The 18,967-nt window shown below is 47.1% G+C and overlaps 1 protein-coding gene across 1 annotated transcript in view; it reads right to left on the bottom strand.

Annotated features, from left to right (window-relative positions):
• The window catches only part of TRIM36 (tripartite motif containing 36), a 51,483-nt gene extending 35,279 nt beyond the window's left edge, over nucleotides 1–16,204 (bottom strand). The window contains exon 1 of the mRNA XM_019555323.1: nucleotides 15,715–16,204. Coding sequence (XP_019410868.1) covers nucleotides 15,715–15,777 — 63 coding nt within the window. The 5' untranslated portion in view covers nucleotides 15,778–16,204. The remainder of the gene's footprint in view (nucleotides 1–15,714) is intronic.
• Between the last annotated feature and the right edge of the window lie 2,763 nt (nucleotides 16,205–18,967).

The following is an 18,967-nucleotide window of genomic DNA, read 5'->3' as shown; positions in this document are numbered from 1 at the left end:
AGGCGCGGAGCTGTCCAGCAGGACCCGGCCGGGGCCGCCCTCCGCGCGCACACGTTGCACTCGTTACACGCGCGCCGCACACACCACACCCAGCACACACCGCACCCACACTACGCACCCATCTGACGCGCTTACCACACACGACATACCACAGATACACGCTACACACGACACGCATTTCACACCCCCACACCACACCAGACACACACTACACAAATGACATACCCACGTCTATTAAACACCCACCCTACATACACATGACACACACTACATACCACACACTACACACCTACATATACATGCATTACACACCCCCGCTACACACCCACACGCACCACACACATACTACACATCTACACTTTAAACACCCACAATACAAATGTATCCGACACACATGCCACAGACTTACTATACACACACACTACACACATTGCACACACCCTCACTCCACACCCACATGCACACTACACACATTGTACGGCCAGAGCCATCCCTGGGGGGCGCTAACTGGGGCAACCCTTCCTCACCTGCTGCTGACACCAACGCTGCTGATGGCACCAGCAGCGTCTTTGGGCCTGGCCACATGGGATGGGAGTGGGGACAGGACCCTGCATGGGCTGATTTGCCCCAGGCCCTGCACCTGCTTGGGTTGTCTCTGTATACAGCACACACACACTACACCCCCGCGCCTCAAACACCCACACTACACACACATCTGGCACACACACAACACACCACAGATGCACACTACACACAGATTACACACACACCCCCTATATACCCCTTACACACACACCCTCACACCCTACACACACACCTCATACATGCCCAGACTTGGGCATCTTCCCTGGGCAGCCACAGAAGCAGAATCCACCCACCAAATGTGCCCAGCCCTTGGGGACCCTGCCATTGCCTGGCAGCTTCAGTGAAGCAGAAGTCCCCAATCCAGTGGGCAGAGCCAAGCTGTCACTGCCCCAGCCTCTGCAGAAGGGGGCAGGAGCTTGAGAGGTCTGGGGCCCAGCACAGCTGCCTGCTTCAGACGAACGGGAGACAGACAAGGCCACATCCTGTGTGGATTAGGGTAGAGTTGCACCTGCTAGTCTAACCCAGTGGGACTCAAAGGTTTGGCACTACAGCCCAGATGAGTGGCATTGGGCGAGTACGGGGCCAGGGGCCAGATCAAGCCCTGTGTGCCAGGAGTGGGCCCCATGCTGCCTCTGCCAGCCTGACACACCTGGATGTGGTCCCTGGGTGCTGGAACTGGCCCCACTCTGCCTAAGTGCTGGGACTGTGCTCCATGTGCCACAATTGGGCCCTGGGGCCCAACTCTACATGCCAGGATCAGGCACCCAATCTAGTGCACAAGGCCCAGGGCTCCCCACAAGTCCGGAAATGTGGCAGCAGGCCTACCAGCAATTTTTAGACCCCTAGGGTACCCCATGGGCCAGCTAACAGCACTGGGGGCCAGATCTGGCCTGTGGGCCATAGGTTCAGCACCCCTGGTTTAATACAATTATCCATCACAAGCTTTCATGGGCAGAGGCTAACTCCATCAGATGCTGTGAAAGGACAGGCACAAAGCTGGGGGTCAGAAGAAGAGAGAAATTTGAATACAAAAGACAGGGGGGAGAGAAGAGGGAGAGGGGAAATTTTGAGAGAGAGGAGAGAGAGACAGGGAAACTAACCAGCTGCCATAGCTACTCTCAGCTGGACATGTATACCCTGGCTTGTTTGCATCCTGGCACATTCAACTTGTATGCCCTAAAGCTTCCCTTGGTCTGACCAGATTGGCACCATTGTTTTTTTTTATTTACAAACTTCTCTCGCTCCTTCGCAGAAAAGGAGATTTCGGCACCCAGTGATGGCCCTCCCAGACCTGAGAAGTAGCTCAAGCCCAGTCACCCTCTCAGAGCACAAATCTTTTGAAACCCCTGCATGTTTCCTCTCCCCAGAGAGTCATAATAGTGGGAGAAAAGACATGCAGTCTTGGCACAAGGTTCCAATAAACAAGGCAAGCTATTTTCAGACTAATTAACACAGAGGGTGCTCAGACAACATGGGGATGGGTGCAATTAAAAACAAAACAAAACAGCTAGATTTGAGGCTCCATCAGCACTGGGAGTAAAAAAAAAGAACAACCTTTCACTCCCCCCCCCGCAAAAAAAAATATTGGTGGGTGTGTGATTATATATATATATATGTGTGTGTGTGTGTGTGTATGTGTATGTGTATGTATATATATATGTATGTAGGACCTGAAAAGTAGCCAGGGATTTATGAATAGGCAAAGCATTTAAGATTGCCTAGCTATTAGTTCACAAACTGAGAACAGAACAGTTATGCTGACAGAGCTTTCAGTTTCATCCTCCTAATTCTGATGGGGAAGCACCAACTTTCTTCCATGGAGCAAGATATTGTCTAGGGCTGTTGTGGCCAACCTTTTCATTGGGCATGCCACAAATTGAGTTCTGCCCCCTCCCTGAGTGCCACTCTGATCCCCTTCCCCTGCCCCATCTGCTGTTCTGCTTTTTGCTTCCTCCCCAATCTGCCACTGTGTCCCCTGGCCCCTCTGCAATCTGCTGCATGCCATACACAGAGGTTGCCTGTGCCACTTTTAGCACATATGTCCCAGGTTGGCCACCCCTGCTCTAGGGAACAATCAACAGGTAGTTAGTTCACAAATCCTCCTCTGTGAACCTTCTGCAGTCTATTGGGAGTATCAAGCTCAATATTAATATTGTGATAAGAATTTATAAGCTTGCATGAAGAAAGGCATTTTAGATTATTTTGTAGTTGGCAGAGAGCACTGGAGGTGATCTCATCTTAATTAGAATCTTGAGAAATCTTAAAAGTTGAAGGTCTGGAGTTCAAGGAGCCTCCCCAAAAAGGGGAAAGGAACTAACAAAGAGGGAGTGAAAGCAAGAGGAGAGGTAAAAGAACAGTAAGTGCATGGAATTGATTGTGTCCAAAACTATCAGAAGTCAAGATCTCCAAAACTCTAATCCTGCCTCTGCTACCAACTCCCTCTCTGGCCTGAGAAAGCCAGTCGACTGCTGTGTTATTCCCTTTGTCTAGAAAAGTTTATTGGTTTAAACTAAACTGATTTCAAAGTTAAGCTGGTTAAACTAGTACAAATCCTGTCTGACCTTTGCTTATGTCAATTTAACTTAAGTCAGTAACTACATTAAGATAAGATGGGGTTGGAACTGTGAATGTGTCTTCATTATGCACTGGCACCAGCTTAACTAAATTGATTTAAAGATCCAAGTAGCACACATTTCTTCTGCAAACAGTGCCCTAATCATTCATTGATGCAATATACCGCATAGACTGTGCTCATGCTAGACTTTCTGGAAAGTGTCCTGCCTTCACAGCACTGGGATACACAAGGCACCTATGCTTTTACTGCTCTGCTATCTCACTCTGTTAACAACAAGTCTGGACAACAATGGAAAAGAAAACAATGCCCTTTCTCAACTAGCGTCCACTTTTGCTGCCACTGGTAGGAAAATGACCTCCAAAATGTTTAATACAGACAAAACTACAGGGTATGTAAATCTCAGTTAATGTTAGGTACAGCACTTTAGGTACAGGAGATTTAAGAGACTGTGAATGCTAAGGATTATAATTTATTTGTATTAGAACAAAAACCCATCACCAAAAAAAGGCAAGGCCCTTGTCAGAAAAAGCATAAAATGTAGATGAGGGATGGGGGAGTTTGAGTTCTCAAATTTTAGGAGAGTGTTTGGAGAATCAACTTCTGTTTCCTAACTGTGGGGTGTTTGTCTTGTTATTATAAGCCATTCTGTGCCTTTTGGATAGGAAAAAATATAAATCTAATAAATAGAATTTTTTTTAAAAATCCATACCTTAGGAAAGAGGGGAACAGTAAAACATTATGGAATTGGGAAGAAACCACCAGAGTAATAGTATCAGTAGTCAGACAGATAAACTCCAGATGGTCTTTATGTGCTTGTGTCTGTCTCTCTCACACACTTGCATGTGCATACACACACACCTTCTCCCCTTTTCAACATGTTTGTGTTAGAAATAAGTTAAGCCTGTACATAACATTGTTTTCTTTATTGGAAAGAGATAGAAACAATACTATTTATGGTTATGTAGAATTCAACTTGGTCATGAGGGGTGGAGAAGGAGGCAGAAACAATCACTTAACAAGAAAATTCAAAGTTAAGACAATGTCCTGAATCCATACAGTGGAAGGAAGTTTACTTTTATTAAAACTGATTGAGTTGAGGACAAAACATCAGTGTTAATGGGCTGTCAAGTTCAGTAAACCCTAAATCTGACCTACATCTTACCAGCTTTCATTTATATTTGTACAGTTTATTTAAGAAAGCACAACTCATTATATTTCCCCCCAAACTCTTTACTGGTATTTGTACTACCTTCTACACAAACTATTAATAACAAAATATCTGAAGAGTGTAATGTGGTTTTCAGCATTGATTATTTTTGTGCTTCTCTGAGCCTGAGCTGTGAAATTTGACTGGTAAATTATGCTTTCTGGAAATGGTGAACATCGGGGTGGTGATTTTGCATTTTCAGCATTGCAAAGGGATATTCACATTCCAGACAAAAGGGAAAGTATTTTAATATTTTTATAGATAGATGTAAATATTTTCTTATGTGTTTGCTTTCTAAGCCACCCTCTAATCAAGTTAAATTTTAAACTACTTGACAATGGCAGGAATTCTTTGTATATATTTTTATGTCAAAGTGCCAATTGGCCAGAACTCACATTCAACCTTGCAGCAATAAACCATCACACAAAGGACTAAAAACATGTTGGCCGGGAAATGACAGTGTATAGCTTCCACAAGGCTAATAAAACATGAATTGAAAAATGGTTTGGAAACTTGTGAATAATTTTATTATACTCTGATCTTCAAAATTCCTTGTCTCTATGTGTGTCATTTAAAGAATTTAGTCTTTTATAAGCATGACCCAATCTTGTCCACACTAGCATATTACTGACAATGGGTGCAAGTGGCCTGGGGTAATATGGTTTAAATAATAACTACCAACAAAAAAGATGGATGTTCAACATCGCCATAGTCTCTGAAACAGTACTGAAGAGAACTGTCCCAGATGACACATACAAACGCAGACAGAGATAGTTAGTCATGTTAATCTGAAGTCAGGCAGAAGACAGGATACATTTGCACTTTATAGACTAACTAAATCAAAAAGGGTATCTTCTCAGTATCTGACCCCACCTTCTGCCCACACTTACAAATTAAATTGGGCTCTATACTGGTTTAGATAAAACCCTTGCTAGTGTAGACAAGGCCAAAATGTCCCCATTCTTCTTATTCCCTCACCCTCCGAATGCAAACGAATGCCAACTATCATTATTGTCACAACTTGCCAGGGACTTTTTAGTCAATCCTTTAATTGATCATTAAGGTATTAACTTGTTTGAATGTCTGTTTGCATTGGCTGCAGTGTGAACAGAATTTTAATTACCTTGCTCCCCTCAGCTTACTGAGGTGTTGTATGTATGAAAAGGCCTGAGGCCTTCCAACATGTAGAATTCAGAAGGGAAAGCTTTTTGTCCTCACTTTTGCCCCCCTTCATCCTATTACCAGGCTTTTTTACTGTCATGGGGATGTCCCCTCAGTGCAGGGTTACTACATTCTCAATGCTCTTCCCTATTCTATTTTTGCTTTTGTTGCTGTATCAAAAAACATCTTGTGCATTATATTTGGAGCAGAGATTGGAGAGCTGTCCTAATAGGAGAAGCAGGGGGTTTCTCTTAAGGTTGGTGTAGCGTGTAGCTGGCTCTAGATCACTTGGGTCTTGTGGCTTGACAAGGGAAGTAATGGTAAACCAACTAATCATAAAGCCAACAGTTTCGCATTTTGCTTCCCCAGCTACTCAAAGCATTCAAAATCAGGGCATACCGAGGTCCTTGCTGCATTGGACAATTAGTACATATTTTATTTAGAGTGTAGTAAGATTTACCATGCCATATATGGACCTGAGATTTTATTTCCTGGTCTCTTCCTAAATACATGGGTTGAAATGTGCAATGTTACTCAAAGATATAGAAGTTTTTATCTTAATCTTTTTAAACTGAATATTTATTCTTCAGCTGGCAAATGGCTTTGAACAGGTGCTTTGAAAGATGAGAAGACAGACAAAGAGGTTTTTCTTTAATTTAAGCGCACCTGTGCACTCACATACATGCACACTATATATTCCATATATATACACATATATTCTTTATTTTAAATCCTTTGAATTAAGTGATGTTTTTAAATGTTATTTTTTTTGAATCCCAAGATCTCTGTAAAACTTGATTGTTCTGGGTTTAGGCAGAAAGACAAAATAGAGTGAGAAGGAGTCATTTGAAAAGATTGAAGAATTGCTCAAGATAACTGTGAATGTTGTGACCCTTCTTTGAACAGCAAAATCATATATAGCAAAAATATTTACAGCTAAGCTAAAATGACTCTTAAATTCTTACTGTTTTACAATTTTGTTTTAGAAAACTATGCAAAACATTGGCTCTGCTGTTCAATTGAAACAAATGCCATCATGCACAAATATGGTTCCATATCATATGGTTCTGCACATACATTGAAGTTACTGCTGCTGCAGAAAGAGCCAAGTTAATTTTAAGCCATATTCTGAACAAAAATAAAACAGTGGTCTATAAATAGAGGACAAGTTTGTGAACAGGCTTAGAGAAGCATTTTTTTTAAATACAGTATTTTCATGTTTGGCTATTGTGAAAGGGGCATTCTGGCTACGTACAGACATTCAAAAAGCCTGAGCCTGAATTGATTCAATTTTTGCAGGTTAATTTAACCTGTGTAGATTGAACCGGCAAGCAAGTGAATAGACGTTTACTTTTGATTCCAGCAATGCAGTCATATGCCTGCAGTGGCCCAGGCATGGAGCCAGGGGACACTAGAGCAGCCTTCCCTTCCCTTCTGCAGTGGCCGAGGGGGCAGAGGGAGGCATGGCCAGGCCCTGGCAGGCCTGAGTATGATTGGGGAGGGGTTTAAACCCCCACCCTGGCCTGCAGGGACTCCAGCCAGGGTCTGCCTGGAGGAGGAGGGAAGCAGCCATTACCAGACTTTTTTGGGGAGGGATCATGGCCAGACCCTGGCCCCTGGCCAGATGCCAGCCCAGGATGGCCCCTAAAGCAAAGAGGGGAGTTGGGGTCCGCCTAGTTGGGGTGGAGCAGCCCCTATCAGGATCCCCAACCCCCTTGCCATTCCAGCACCAGGGGCAGCTGCTGGGAGACTCTGATTTAACTTAAACCAGAAAGGGGTCTGGGACAGAAGTTCTATAAACTGGCTTGACATTGTAGTGGGCAAACTGAGTTATGCTCAGGGTCTTAGCATAACTTTAGGCCTTCCCTGAACTAAGCAATTAAATTGTACAGAGTGCCTTATAAGGCACTGGGAAAAATGAGTGCTGTGATTGGTATGGTGGGATAACCAGGTACAGTACTTTCCCTAAAAGGAAAGAAACCCAAAAATGGAATAGGATTGGAGCACCTTATCTAAAAAGATGAGGTAAGAAACTTGAGGATTGGACAGTTTGAGATGAGAAAGTTACAGAAGTAGTGGACAAAGAGACATTGTGTGTTTGTGTTGCCACCCTGGGAAGACAGGAACAGCCTTGGACTTCTTGCTTTGAGTAACAGGAAAACCAGAAACTAACATCCCACACATCCTGCAGAGGATCTGAGGCTGGTACCACCGAAGGTCACTGTTGTAACATCTAAGGAACCACTTGCCAGGTCATATTGCAAGGATGATTATTTTGTAATAAGCCTAGGAGTTACTAATAAAGTTCACTTGATACCAAATCGGATGAGGGGCTGTGTCAATCTTTGGGAGTCTCTGGTAAAAGGAACCCTGGGACAACAGACATCAGTGAGTTAAGTCTGGTACTACATTCAACCACGTTTATCTTAAACCAGGTTGGGCCATTTTGAAAGTGATTTATGTGCACTGAACTTCTGTCCTGTTACAGGTTTAAACTGCCTTCTGATCACTTAACCAGTTTATGTGTAACTTCTGTCCCTGGCCTATAGGAATTAGGGAGCAGAATGAAAGAAAATTGATACTATCACTGGCAAGGAAAAATGTACTTTTGCTTAAGATTTGGCCTGTAACTCAGGAAATCGATGGAAGTCTCCTCTTCCCAGCCTCCTCCTCCTTTTCTGTAAAAGAGGGACAATGCTTATACTACTTCAGTTGGGTATCATAGGGCACTCAGATGCTACACAGCTATAGGGACGCTTGTAACAGACGCTCTGGAAAGACAGAATATTCCAGAGACGGTTACATCAAGATGTGACAGATGCTATGAGCACATGGAAAATTCAAAGACTACTGCATCAAGGCTATTAGTGTTACATGGGCCCTTTGTGTTCCTGGTTCAGTGAGTGGGTTTCTTGTAGGAACTGCTGTCTCTAGGGGGTAATTAATGTAAATCACTAATGAAGATAACAAGTTTGTGGCAGTCTCATTCCCTGGGGGAAATAGTGAGTAGTGATTTCCTTTGATTTAAGAGGCCTGACAAAGAAGTAAAACTATAAAGGGAGGGTAGCGATCTCAGAGAAGGGTCACTTGCTGGATATATTTGTGTACTGTAGCTGCCAGGATTCTAGGTGGATATGTAGGTATGCATGAAAGCTGCTTATATTTTATTACATGTTTTCACTAGTGCTTTGGCTCTAAATAAACAGTTCTTTACTACGTGAAAGGTGGCTGATCACTAGTTAACACTGGCCAGGTCTACACTACAAAGGCTGGCTAGCATAATGATGTTGATTAGGATCACAGTGAAAAAAAAGTCACTTACCCCCACCAGCTGCTGGTATCGCTTATGTCATTTGGGGACTTGATTTAACTACTCCCATAAAAAGGACTTTTGCTAGTATAAGATCTGTCTCCAGCAGGAGGCTTTGCTGGTATAGCAGCTGTGTCAGCATAGCATCTGCAGGTAACCTAGCCTTGCCGTAGTCCCTGAGAAAGATGAGTTGCAGGTGCTGAACTTAAATCCTTTGGGAAAGTAAGAATGACCAGAAAGAGGGCAGTAGTTTCAAAACACGATCTAGAGGGGGGGAAAAAGTGCTTCACACCCTGAGAAATATAAGGGTTTAGAGGCCTGAAACCTAAGACTTTGAAGAGACCATGAAAGAGACCAGTGCAGTTAATTAAGGAACTGAGACAATAACCACCCTACAAAAACCTTGCAAATAGAAATTTCTGAATATGCAGAAAAAAGAGCCCCGTTTTTTAAAGAACATCAAGTGGGTCATAACACGGCCTTGTCAAGTGTGGTTTGGGACCAAATGTATAAGGAATCCAGAACAGCATTCTTGAGATGCACGTTCACTAGGGACAGAAGTTACACATAAACTGGTTCAAGTGATCAGAAACTGGTTTAAACCTGTGCCAGAACAGAAGTTCAGTGCACATAACACTGGTCTAGTTGGGGATAGCCTAGTCTTCACTTTCAAAATGGCTAAAACTGGTTTGAGATAAACCCGCTTGAATATAGTATCAGACTTGGGTCAAACTGTTTTATGGGAATTCGGTCCCAAACACCTTCCTGGTTTAAGTTAAATAAAAGTCCCCCAGCATCCCAGCATGCTCTGCACCCCTGAGCTGTGCTCTCTGTTCCAACAGAGCAGGACTAGTCCAGCCCCCAGGTACCAACAGGGATTTTTCCATCCCCAGCAGCCAGGAGTGGGGTGTATTTCCTCACCCCCGTCTCAGCCAGGAAATCAACAAGCTCCCATCTGGGGCAGGGGAGTAAAGCCCCCACTACCAGCTTCCCCCCTCTGCTGGGCACAGAGTGGGCATTCCCCCCACCCCTGGCTTCAGCTGCTGGGGGTGGCAGGGCCCCAGGCTGTAGCTCTGCACAGGAGGTACTGGGCAGCCAATGCTCTGTCCCCCTGAGCCAGCTCCCATGAATAGCAGTGGTGCCAGGGGCTGTGCTCACTCAGCAGTTTCTGGGACGACAGCAAGCATCTGGAATTGGGGTGGGAGACAGAAAGGGAGGAGGCTGCCGTTTTTTCTCCCCACTCCCTCCTTAGCCAGCCTGCTGGCTGGGGAGCAAATACCAGCAGGTGATCAGCCCCATTCCTAGCTGCACAGAAGCCCACAGTCCATGAATGGTGTGTGCCCCCGGTGGCTGGGGGGGAATGGTTGTGCTGTTGGTGGTGGTGGGAGCACAGTGGCAACAGCGGGAGCACAGCAGTGGTAAGCTAGGAACTCCTGCAGATGGTGCCAGCACTGTCAGTGGTTGGGGGCATGGTGAGTACAAGCCAGGGGTCGGCGATCACCCACAGGTGCCGCTGGCAGCAGTGGCAGTGGCCTGGGGTGATCGTGGACTGCCCACAGATGCCACTGGCGGTGTTGGCAGCAGGATGATGAGTGGCAACCACCCGCAAGCACTGCTGACACTGTCGGCGGCGCCTTTTTACAGAGGGTGCACTGCCTTGCTCAGGGGGTGCATGTGCAACCATGTGCACCCCCTACACATTGCCCCTGCCACAGTCCAACCTGAGTCAGAAGCCAGGGCAATTACCCAGCCATGCCCTTTCCCCAGCCAGTGGGCCAGCTGAGGAGGGAGTGGGGAGGGGAACAGCCCCCATTATGGGCTTCCCACCCCTGTGCTGGGCACAGCCTGGATACAAATCCAAAGTTGGGGCAGTGGGGGGTGAGGGGAGGCTTTTTCCCTCCAACTCCCTCCTCAGCCGGCCTGCCAGCCAAGCAGGGGGCATGACTGGGTGATCAGGATGGCTCCCAGCTCAGGTGGGGGAGTAAAGCCCTCACTGCAGGCTTCCCCGCAGCTGGGAGCTAAGCTGATCACCAGGCCATGCCCCCTCCGCAGTGGGCAGCCCAGCTGAGGAGGAAGATGGTAAAAACAGCCCCACTGAGGACTCCCCCCCCTGCACCTGACACAGCCCAGCTGGGGGTCCAGAGCTGGGGGGAGGCATCCCCCCCCCAACTCCCTTCTCAGCCAGCCTGCTGGCCAAGGAGGGGGCACAACCAGGTAATCAGCCCAGCTCCTGGCTCTGTGTGGGGGGAGGAGGAAAGAATCACCCTGCTGGGGGTCCAATGCCAGGCAGAGTGAAGAGGTTCCCCCCACATCCCCTCCTCAGCCAGCCCAGATTGAGGAGGGGGGATGGCTAGGGAGACCGGATCCAGGCATGGGGAGAGAGGGAGAAACACTCTACTGTGGGTTTCCCTCTTCCCCCTTCCCCAGTGCTAGGGAGAGCCTGGCTGGAGGTCTGATGGGGAGGTTTCCCCCATGCCCCCTCCTCAGCTGACTGGAGGCTAAAGAGGGAGCATGACTGGGGAAGTCATCCATCTCCCCACTAGCCACCAGACTGGGAGGTGAGTTCTAGCATGCCCTGGCTCCTGGTGTGGACCACTGCAGGGGCCTGTCTCCCGGTGTGGACCACTGCAGGGGCCTGTCTCCCTTCCACTTTTGAAAAGCAAGCATGACTTCACTTTCTTATCAGTTCAGTCTAAGTAGTTTACAGAAACCTGCAAAGCCTGAATCAATTCAGCTTCAGGCTTTTTGATTGTCTGTCCCTAGCCCTTATGTCATTCTTGGAAATCAGTCGCCAAGTTTAACATTTGATATCAGCAAGTTTGCAGACAACACCAAGCTGTGGGGAGTAGCAAATATGCTGGAGGTAGGGCTAGGATTCAGAGTGAGTTAGACAAATGGGAGGATTGGGTCAAAAAGCACCTCATGAGGTTCAACAAGGGTAAGTGCAAAGTCCTGCGCTTAGGATGGAGCAATCCCATGCACCTGCACAAGCTGGGGGCTGACTGGCTGGGAAGCAGCTCTGCAGAAAAGGACTTGGGAGTTACAGTGGACAATAAGCTGAATCTAAGCCAGCAGTGTGCCCTTGTTGCCAAGAAGGCTAATGGCATACTGGGCTACATTGATAGGTGTGTTTCCAGTAGTTCAAGCATGAACAGCACATGCCCTTGGAGGCTGGTGGGTCACAGCGACTGCATGCAGGCAGCAGCGGTGGCAGTGGTGTCGGCAGCAGGGGACATGGTGGCAGTGAATGGGGACTGCTTACAGGTGGCTGAAGTGACATCGGCAGTGAGGGTGAGCCAAGTGGGGACCTCCTGCAGGCAGCCACAGCAGTCTCGGCAGCAAGGGGGGACGGGGGTTGGCAAGCAGGAGGCAGTGGGCAGAGACCACCCGCAGCCACCATCCACACTGTTGGCAGCAGCAAGCAGTGAGCGGGAACTGCCCACAGCTGCCGGGGGCCCACAGCGACTTCCCACAGAAGCCAGCAACAGCTTCAGCAGCAGCCAATCTCAGGGGGGAGGGGCATGTACCCCCCACCCCATGCCTCTCCCATGCATCACATATGATGTCAAGGGAAGTGATCATTCCCCCCTATTTTGCACCGGTGAGGCCACATCTGGAGTTGACTGTGGTTAGTTTTGAGACCCCTACAGAAAGGACGTGGACAAACTGGAGAGAGTCCAGAGGACAACAAAAATGGTGAGGGGCCTGAAGGACATGATTTATGAGAAAAGACTGAGGGAACTGAGCTTATTTAGTCTTGACAAGAGAAGACAAAGAGGGGATTTACTAGCAGACTTCAACTACCTGAGGGGGAGGAGTTGAAACAGGATGGAACTGGACTGTTTTCAGTGTTGGCAGATGACAGAACAAGGAGCAATGGTCTCAAATTGCAGCAAGGGAAGTTTAGGTTAGATACTAGGAAGAATTTTCTCACTAGGAGGGTAGTAAAATACTGGAACAGGTTACCTGGAGAGGTGGTGAAAACTCCATCCTTGGGGGTTTTCAAAACCTGGCTAGACAAAGTTTTGGCTGGAATAATCTAATTGGGGATGGTTCTGCTTTGTGCAGGGTGTTAGACTAGATGACCTCCTGAGGTCCCTTCCAATGCTAACTTTCTATGCTAGCCATTCCTCACGCTACCTTACTGGTGTATGTTTTACTAAAGAGAGGTAATAAAGGAAAGTTTGGTACTTATTACCAGCTCAGAACAATTATTTGTGATGGAAGAGCTGGAAATAAAACCCATTGTTTTATTGTGGGGCAAGAAGTGATTGCAATCTTTGGAAACAGTTTTTATGCCTATCATTTAGAGCAATGGGGCCCATGACAGCAGCAAAAATTTGTCTTCAGGCATCTCTTTATGAGCCACAAACTTGAATCCTGTCCAGCAGGAATGGCAGTGCTAACTAGTAAGCAGAAACAGCTCCTCAGACGAGAACATTTCCCTCACCCTGACCTAGCCTTCTATTCAGAACACTTATTCAGAGTGAGGCATTAGTAATATTCAGAATTACTAGTCTTTTTTTCCAGACAATGTATCATTACAGCCATTATTATTTCCAAATTTTCAATAGTTTACCAGGAGAAGTAAAGAGAAAAGCAATACAAGGCGGGCAACTTTGACTAAGCCAAAAATGAAACAAACCCACATTTGAGCATGCACAAAGACCTCATTATGCCTTAAGAACAGAAATAGAAAGAGGAAGAGTGCCTTAAATAATCCCTTTCCTAATCTAAAGTACAGGGTGTATTTCAGGTTTTTAGAGCTCTCACAAACCATAGCATAACCTTCTCAGGAAAATAAGTCAGATAAAAAGGTTTAAAAAGCCATCAGCCTTTACTAATATGAAAAAAGGAGTTGGATTCCTTATTTTTTTTACTTTAAAAGATGCAGACACCATTATTTCCCCAAAATGTCTCTGCAAGTCCTGAATCATTTCCTGTTAGACAGCAGTGTTTTCATTAGAGCAGTATCCTCAGCCACAGCAACCATGGATAAAAAAAGAAAATATTTAATATCACGTTGCCAGTATTTGTTTCTACCCTAGCACATTTTGTAACTCTAATTTAGCATTGCAACACTCTGGAGTACAGGCAAGAGATAAAGCCACCAAATGCTAGACTTTTCTCTCTACCTCAAGCTTAAAAATGTCACTTTTCAGCTGAAGATTTCAAAGTGCAGGACAAATACCAGTCAGCCTCTGAAGCATACAAGTGAAGTGAACGGTCCAAAAATCACAGAGAATCAATGACAGAGCTAAGAATAGAGTCCAAGAGGCCCAGCAGTCTCCTGTTATAATCATTACAACAACTTTTCTTCCAAAGAGATTTTTAACACCTTTTTGCTTCAGAGTACTAAAAATTAACTCTTCTTTGTGCCTCTCTTTTCCATAGAAATGAGAATGTCTCTGGACTCTTCCATGAGCGGAGAGGAAGCTGTGTTAGTGTGAAGTCAGGCAGAAGGCAGGATAAAGATGCACCTTATAGACTAAGTAAATCAGAGATGCGTAAGCTTTCATGAGCCCAAGCTCACTTCGTCATGAAGTGATGCACAAAGAACTGAAGCGAGATCACCATAAAGTGACCCTGGATTCATGAAACTTATGCATCTCTGATTTACTTAGTCTACAAGGTGCACCTCTACCCTGCCTTCTGCCTCAGCACTTCCCCGTGTTTCTAGTCTTCAGGCTAAGGTACTGCATGCAGCACTACAACTGGCTCAATCCCAGGATCATTCTGAATGTTGAACAGCCCAGGTAACTTAATTTATTCCCATTAATGACCCAGGCCCCAGTTTTGCAAAAATGTATGCATCTATGCTAGAAACCATGCTGCTTTCTAACTGCACATTAAAATCCCAGCATAGACAGGCTGGGTGTAACTTTACACATTAGCTATGCAAGGGAAATGCCAATAGGGGTTTAATGTCATCTGGCAAAAGTTTTAAAGCTGCAGGGTGTTTTGTCAGTACTAGGCTGTCAGTGCACACCTTCTCCCCAGTATAGCCACAGGCACTGCATGCAATGGGACTAGTCCCACGTTTGTGGCAAGATGCTCATCTCAGAAGGATTAAAGACAACAGAAGCACCAGAGATAGAGCTGCTTCATGAATCCTGGGGTGTATGGTCTAATGAGGGGGGCGACAGCCTGCAGCATGTGTGTCACAAGTGGCATGGGCAGAGCACGGCAGATCACTGAGTGGACAGGCGGGGAGGCCAGGGCAGGAAGCAGAGCAGCAGATCAGGGAGGGAGCAGGAGGCAGAGCAGCAGAGTAGACAGGGAACAGTAAGCAGAGCAAGCCAAACAGGGGACATGGAACAGGGAGCAGAAAGCAGAGTAGCAGATCTGGCAGGGAGCAGAAAGTAAAGAAGCTGGACAGGGAAAACAGGGCAGGGAGCAGAAGGCAGAATAGCAGATCTGGCAGAGAGCAGAAGGTAAAAAAGTGGGACAGGGAATGTAGGGCAGGAGCAGAAGGCAGCGCAGCAAGTCAGACGGGGGCACGGGGTGGGGAGCAGAAAGCAGAGTAGCAGATCGGACAAGGAGCAGAAGACGGAACGAGAAGTCGGGCGGGGGACACGGGGCAGGGAGCAGCAAGCAGAGCAGGGGATCGGGCAGGGGCAGAGCAGCAAGTCAGACGGGGGACACGGCGGGGAGCAGAGAGCAGGTCGGGCAGGGAGTAGGAGACAGACCAAGTCAGACGGGACGCGGGGACGGGAGCAGAAAGCAGAGCCGCAAATCGGGGGGGGGAGGGGGTTGGGAATGGGTGTCCTGCCTGGGGCTACTTCGTGCCCGCCTCCCCCTCCCCGCCCGCGGATCCCGCCGCAGCAGCCTCCCTCCCTCGCTCGCTCGCGGCGGCAGCGGCGGCCGGGTCCTTACCTTGCCTTTTTCTATCAACTCCATGATGTAGCCGAACTGCTTCCCTTCATCTGACTCGGACATGGCTGGCAACCTTTGCCGGCGGATGCCCACAAGCCCGGCAGCCTCCTGAAGAGCGAGGACTTTCCACGCTGCTCTGGGCAAGAGATTTGCCCCCAGAAAGGGGGGGAAGTGGGAACCTCCCCCCCCAAAAAAACCCCAACCACCCCGAGCTGTGCCCTGAAGGACTAAAAGAAAAGAGGCAGGGAGCTGCCTTGATTGATTGCATTGGTGATGTGGTCAGGGAGAAGATGAGCTAACGGAAAAAAGTGAGAGCTGCTGTGAAAATATATTAGGTGAACTTGGGACATACAAGCTCCTCCTAAAGGGCCTGTGTTTCTCCTCCCCCGGGCATCTCTCTTTAAGCCGGGAACAACACACCAGAAAGGCAGTCTGGCTCCCGTGTATAACATGAAGGGCTCCAGTCTGGGCTTGAAATCTGGTGGGTCCAAGTCAAAACAGGCAGGGAGCAGGGCAGCCCCCTGCCTTTATTTGGTCAGAACTTGGGAAGTGCCTTTCCCTTCCCCCTTACAATCAGACTGTTTTAACCCACAAGGGAAAGGAGAGATGCATAGCAAAGAACATGAAACCAGCTGGCCTCCTCTGGTGATGAGATGGAGTGAAAGGGCATGAGCTGAACATCAGCCTAGAATGCATGGTAGTGAAGGAAAAGGACTGTACTAATCCTGTAGATTAAGCATGTTGCTGCTCCAAAAAAAAGTGTGGCTTATATAAAAACATAGTAGTTGCTTATATGAGTGATTTTTCTGAGTATCTGCTGAGTGTGATTAAAAAGACATGGTCATCTTAAAACTCAGTTCCTTACCTGAATTCCTTTAGATAATCAGACCTAACATTTAATATCTGGCTAAGTTTTCACCATTGCTTCCGTCTCAGGCACTAGCACTCTTTTAGCTCAAACCACAAAAGCTACATGATTGCACCTACCCTGAGAATATCTAAGAAGCTATTTAACTTAAACACTCTGAGCAGGGTCTCTGAAGGCAATGTACTCAGAGTGTATACATTTTCATCTGCAAATAAGGGAGTGGCTACACAGTGTATGAATCCTAGAGAAGCAGGGCTGGAAGGGACTCCAGAGATCATCTAGTCCTCTCCCTGAAGCAGGAATCATAGGACCCAAGGCAGGAAGGGACCTCAGTAGGTCGTCAAGTCCAACCCCCTGCTCAAAGCAGGACCAACCCCAACTAGATCATCCCAGCCAGGGATTTGTTCAGCCGGATTTTGAAAACCTCCAAGGATGGAGCTTCCACCACCTCTCTGGGTAACCTGTTCCTTTGCTTTACTACCTTCCTAGCAAAAAATTTCTTCCTAATATCTAACCTAAAAGTCCCTTACTGCAACCTGAGACCATTGCTCCTTGTTCTGTCATCTGCCACTACTGAGAACAGTTCAGCTTCATCCTCTTTTGAACCCCACTCCAGGAAGCTGAAGACTGCTATTAAGCCTCCTCTCAGTCTCCTCTTCTCTAGCCTAATAAGTTCAGTTCCCCCAGTCTTGCCTCATAAATCATGTCCGCCAGCCCTCTTGTTATACAAATAGACTTTTTGCCTATTGCTTTTAATCTTATATATTTTCATGAGTTTTGCATTGCCTTAAGAAACTCCATTTTGTATTGCTCTGAATCTTGACAAAGTGCTCGACCTTTGTATGTTGTATGTGTGAGAGAATGGGTGAGAGTATGTTTGTGGAAAAGGAAAACATCAGATGGTGACTGGCTGAAGAATGCAGACAGATAAAAGACAAAAACAAGAAAAATCCACCCCAAAACAGCAACAGAACAACAGCAACTGACCTTCAAGGAAGAACACATTGATAACCCAGCAGAAGCCCAGAGGACTGGGTGAACTGACAAGGCTATAAAAGATGGGGCGAGACATATTGATTTTGGGTCTTGTTCTGCATGTCATCCTGGCGCATCAGTTCATCTGACAAGACAGACTGCCAGAAGCCCGGCTCCTACTTGTGATCATCTTGGCTGGCCACCGAGTTGATCTGAGCACTAAGACTGGTAACATATACCAGTGCAGAACAGAAATTGGGGTATGAATGTGGGGGGCGTGCGTGCGTGCGTGTGTGTATTAAGTGCTCAATCAATAAATGTGCCATCTTGCCTTATCCTCCCTCAGAAGGTCTTGCTCGTGATTTGAGCAATTGGCAATTTATGGAACACCCTCCACATTTTGTCACCCTCTGCTAGACTCTCTCCAAACCATAATTTAAATTCTACATAAGTTTACCCTCAACCCTGATACAACACAGCCCTAACTTGCCACAACTAAAATAGGAGAACCACAGCAGCCAACATCCTGCTTTCATGAACCGTTGTATATATATGCTCAAGAGATCCAAGGGAGAGGGCCACACTCCCCTTTCCCTCCTCTCCCCAGCTGCAGAGGAAGGCAAAAACCCTCACAGTCCAAACCAATCTGACCATGGGGTAAAATTCCTTCCTGACCCCAAATATGGAGATTGGTCTGACCATAAGCAGAGGGGCAAGTCCCTCTAAACAGGAACCTCTGGCTTTGGTCCCAGCAGGAGCATTAGCCAAAGTCCCCAGCCTCGGCTGTAACCAATACCCAATGCTTCTTGGAAGGCTTAAAAACACCCTGACACATATAGCAGAAAAAGAGGTGAGGGGAAGGAAGAGAAGGCAAGCGGTAAAGCCCAGAAGCATGGGAAATACCTACAGTTACACTTGCGTTGGGGAATGGCATAACTGTGCTTTGATCAGCAGTCAGCAACATTTTTGGGCAGAGCGCCAAAAAACCCTGCAACTTCAACTTGTAAGATGTTGGTGTACCAGGAGCAGACAGCGAGGGAGCCACGAAGGGCCAAATCCTTGTTGGGGCAGCGAAGCCCTGGCCTCTTCCCCACCATCTGCCTAGAGGCACGCATGAACCTGCCGCCAGCAACAAGCCAAGCTAGGGCTCCACAGACCCTGCCGCAGCTGCTCGCAGCCTCCCTGCCACCTGATGTGAGCAGCCCCGGCTCTGTGGCTGGTGGCAGGGGCCAGCCCAGAGCCTGGGATGACTGTAGCACGCTGAGCAAAATAGTTTCGTGTGCCACACTCTGGCACGCTGAGCAAAATAGTTTCATGTGCCACACTCTGGCACCCAGCCCCTGGCTTAGATCATCTCTGGCCAGTGGCTCTCCAACCTTCTCTTGAACACCTCCAGCAATGGAGAATATA

This window comes from Crocodylus porosus, unplaced genomic scaffold (assembly GCF_001723895.1).
Source record: "Crocodylus porosus isolate Cpor-Errol unplaced genomic scaffold, CroPor_comp1, whole genome shotgun sequence".
NCBI classification, from domain to species: domain Eukaryota; kingdom Metazoa; phylum Chordata; order Crocodylia; family Crocodylidae; genus Crocodylus; species Crocodylus porosus.
Note: the sequence above shows the minus strand (reverse complement) of the source record. Positions and strands in the feature narration are given on the sequence as shown.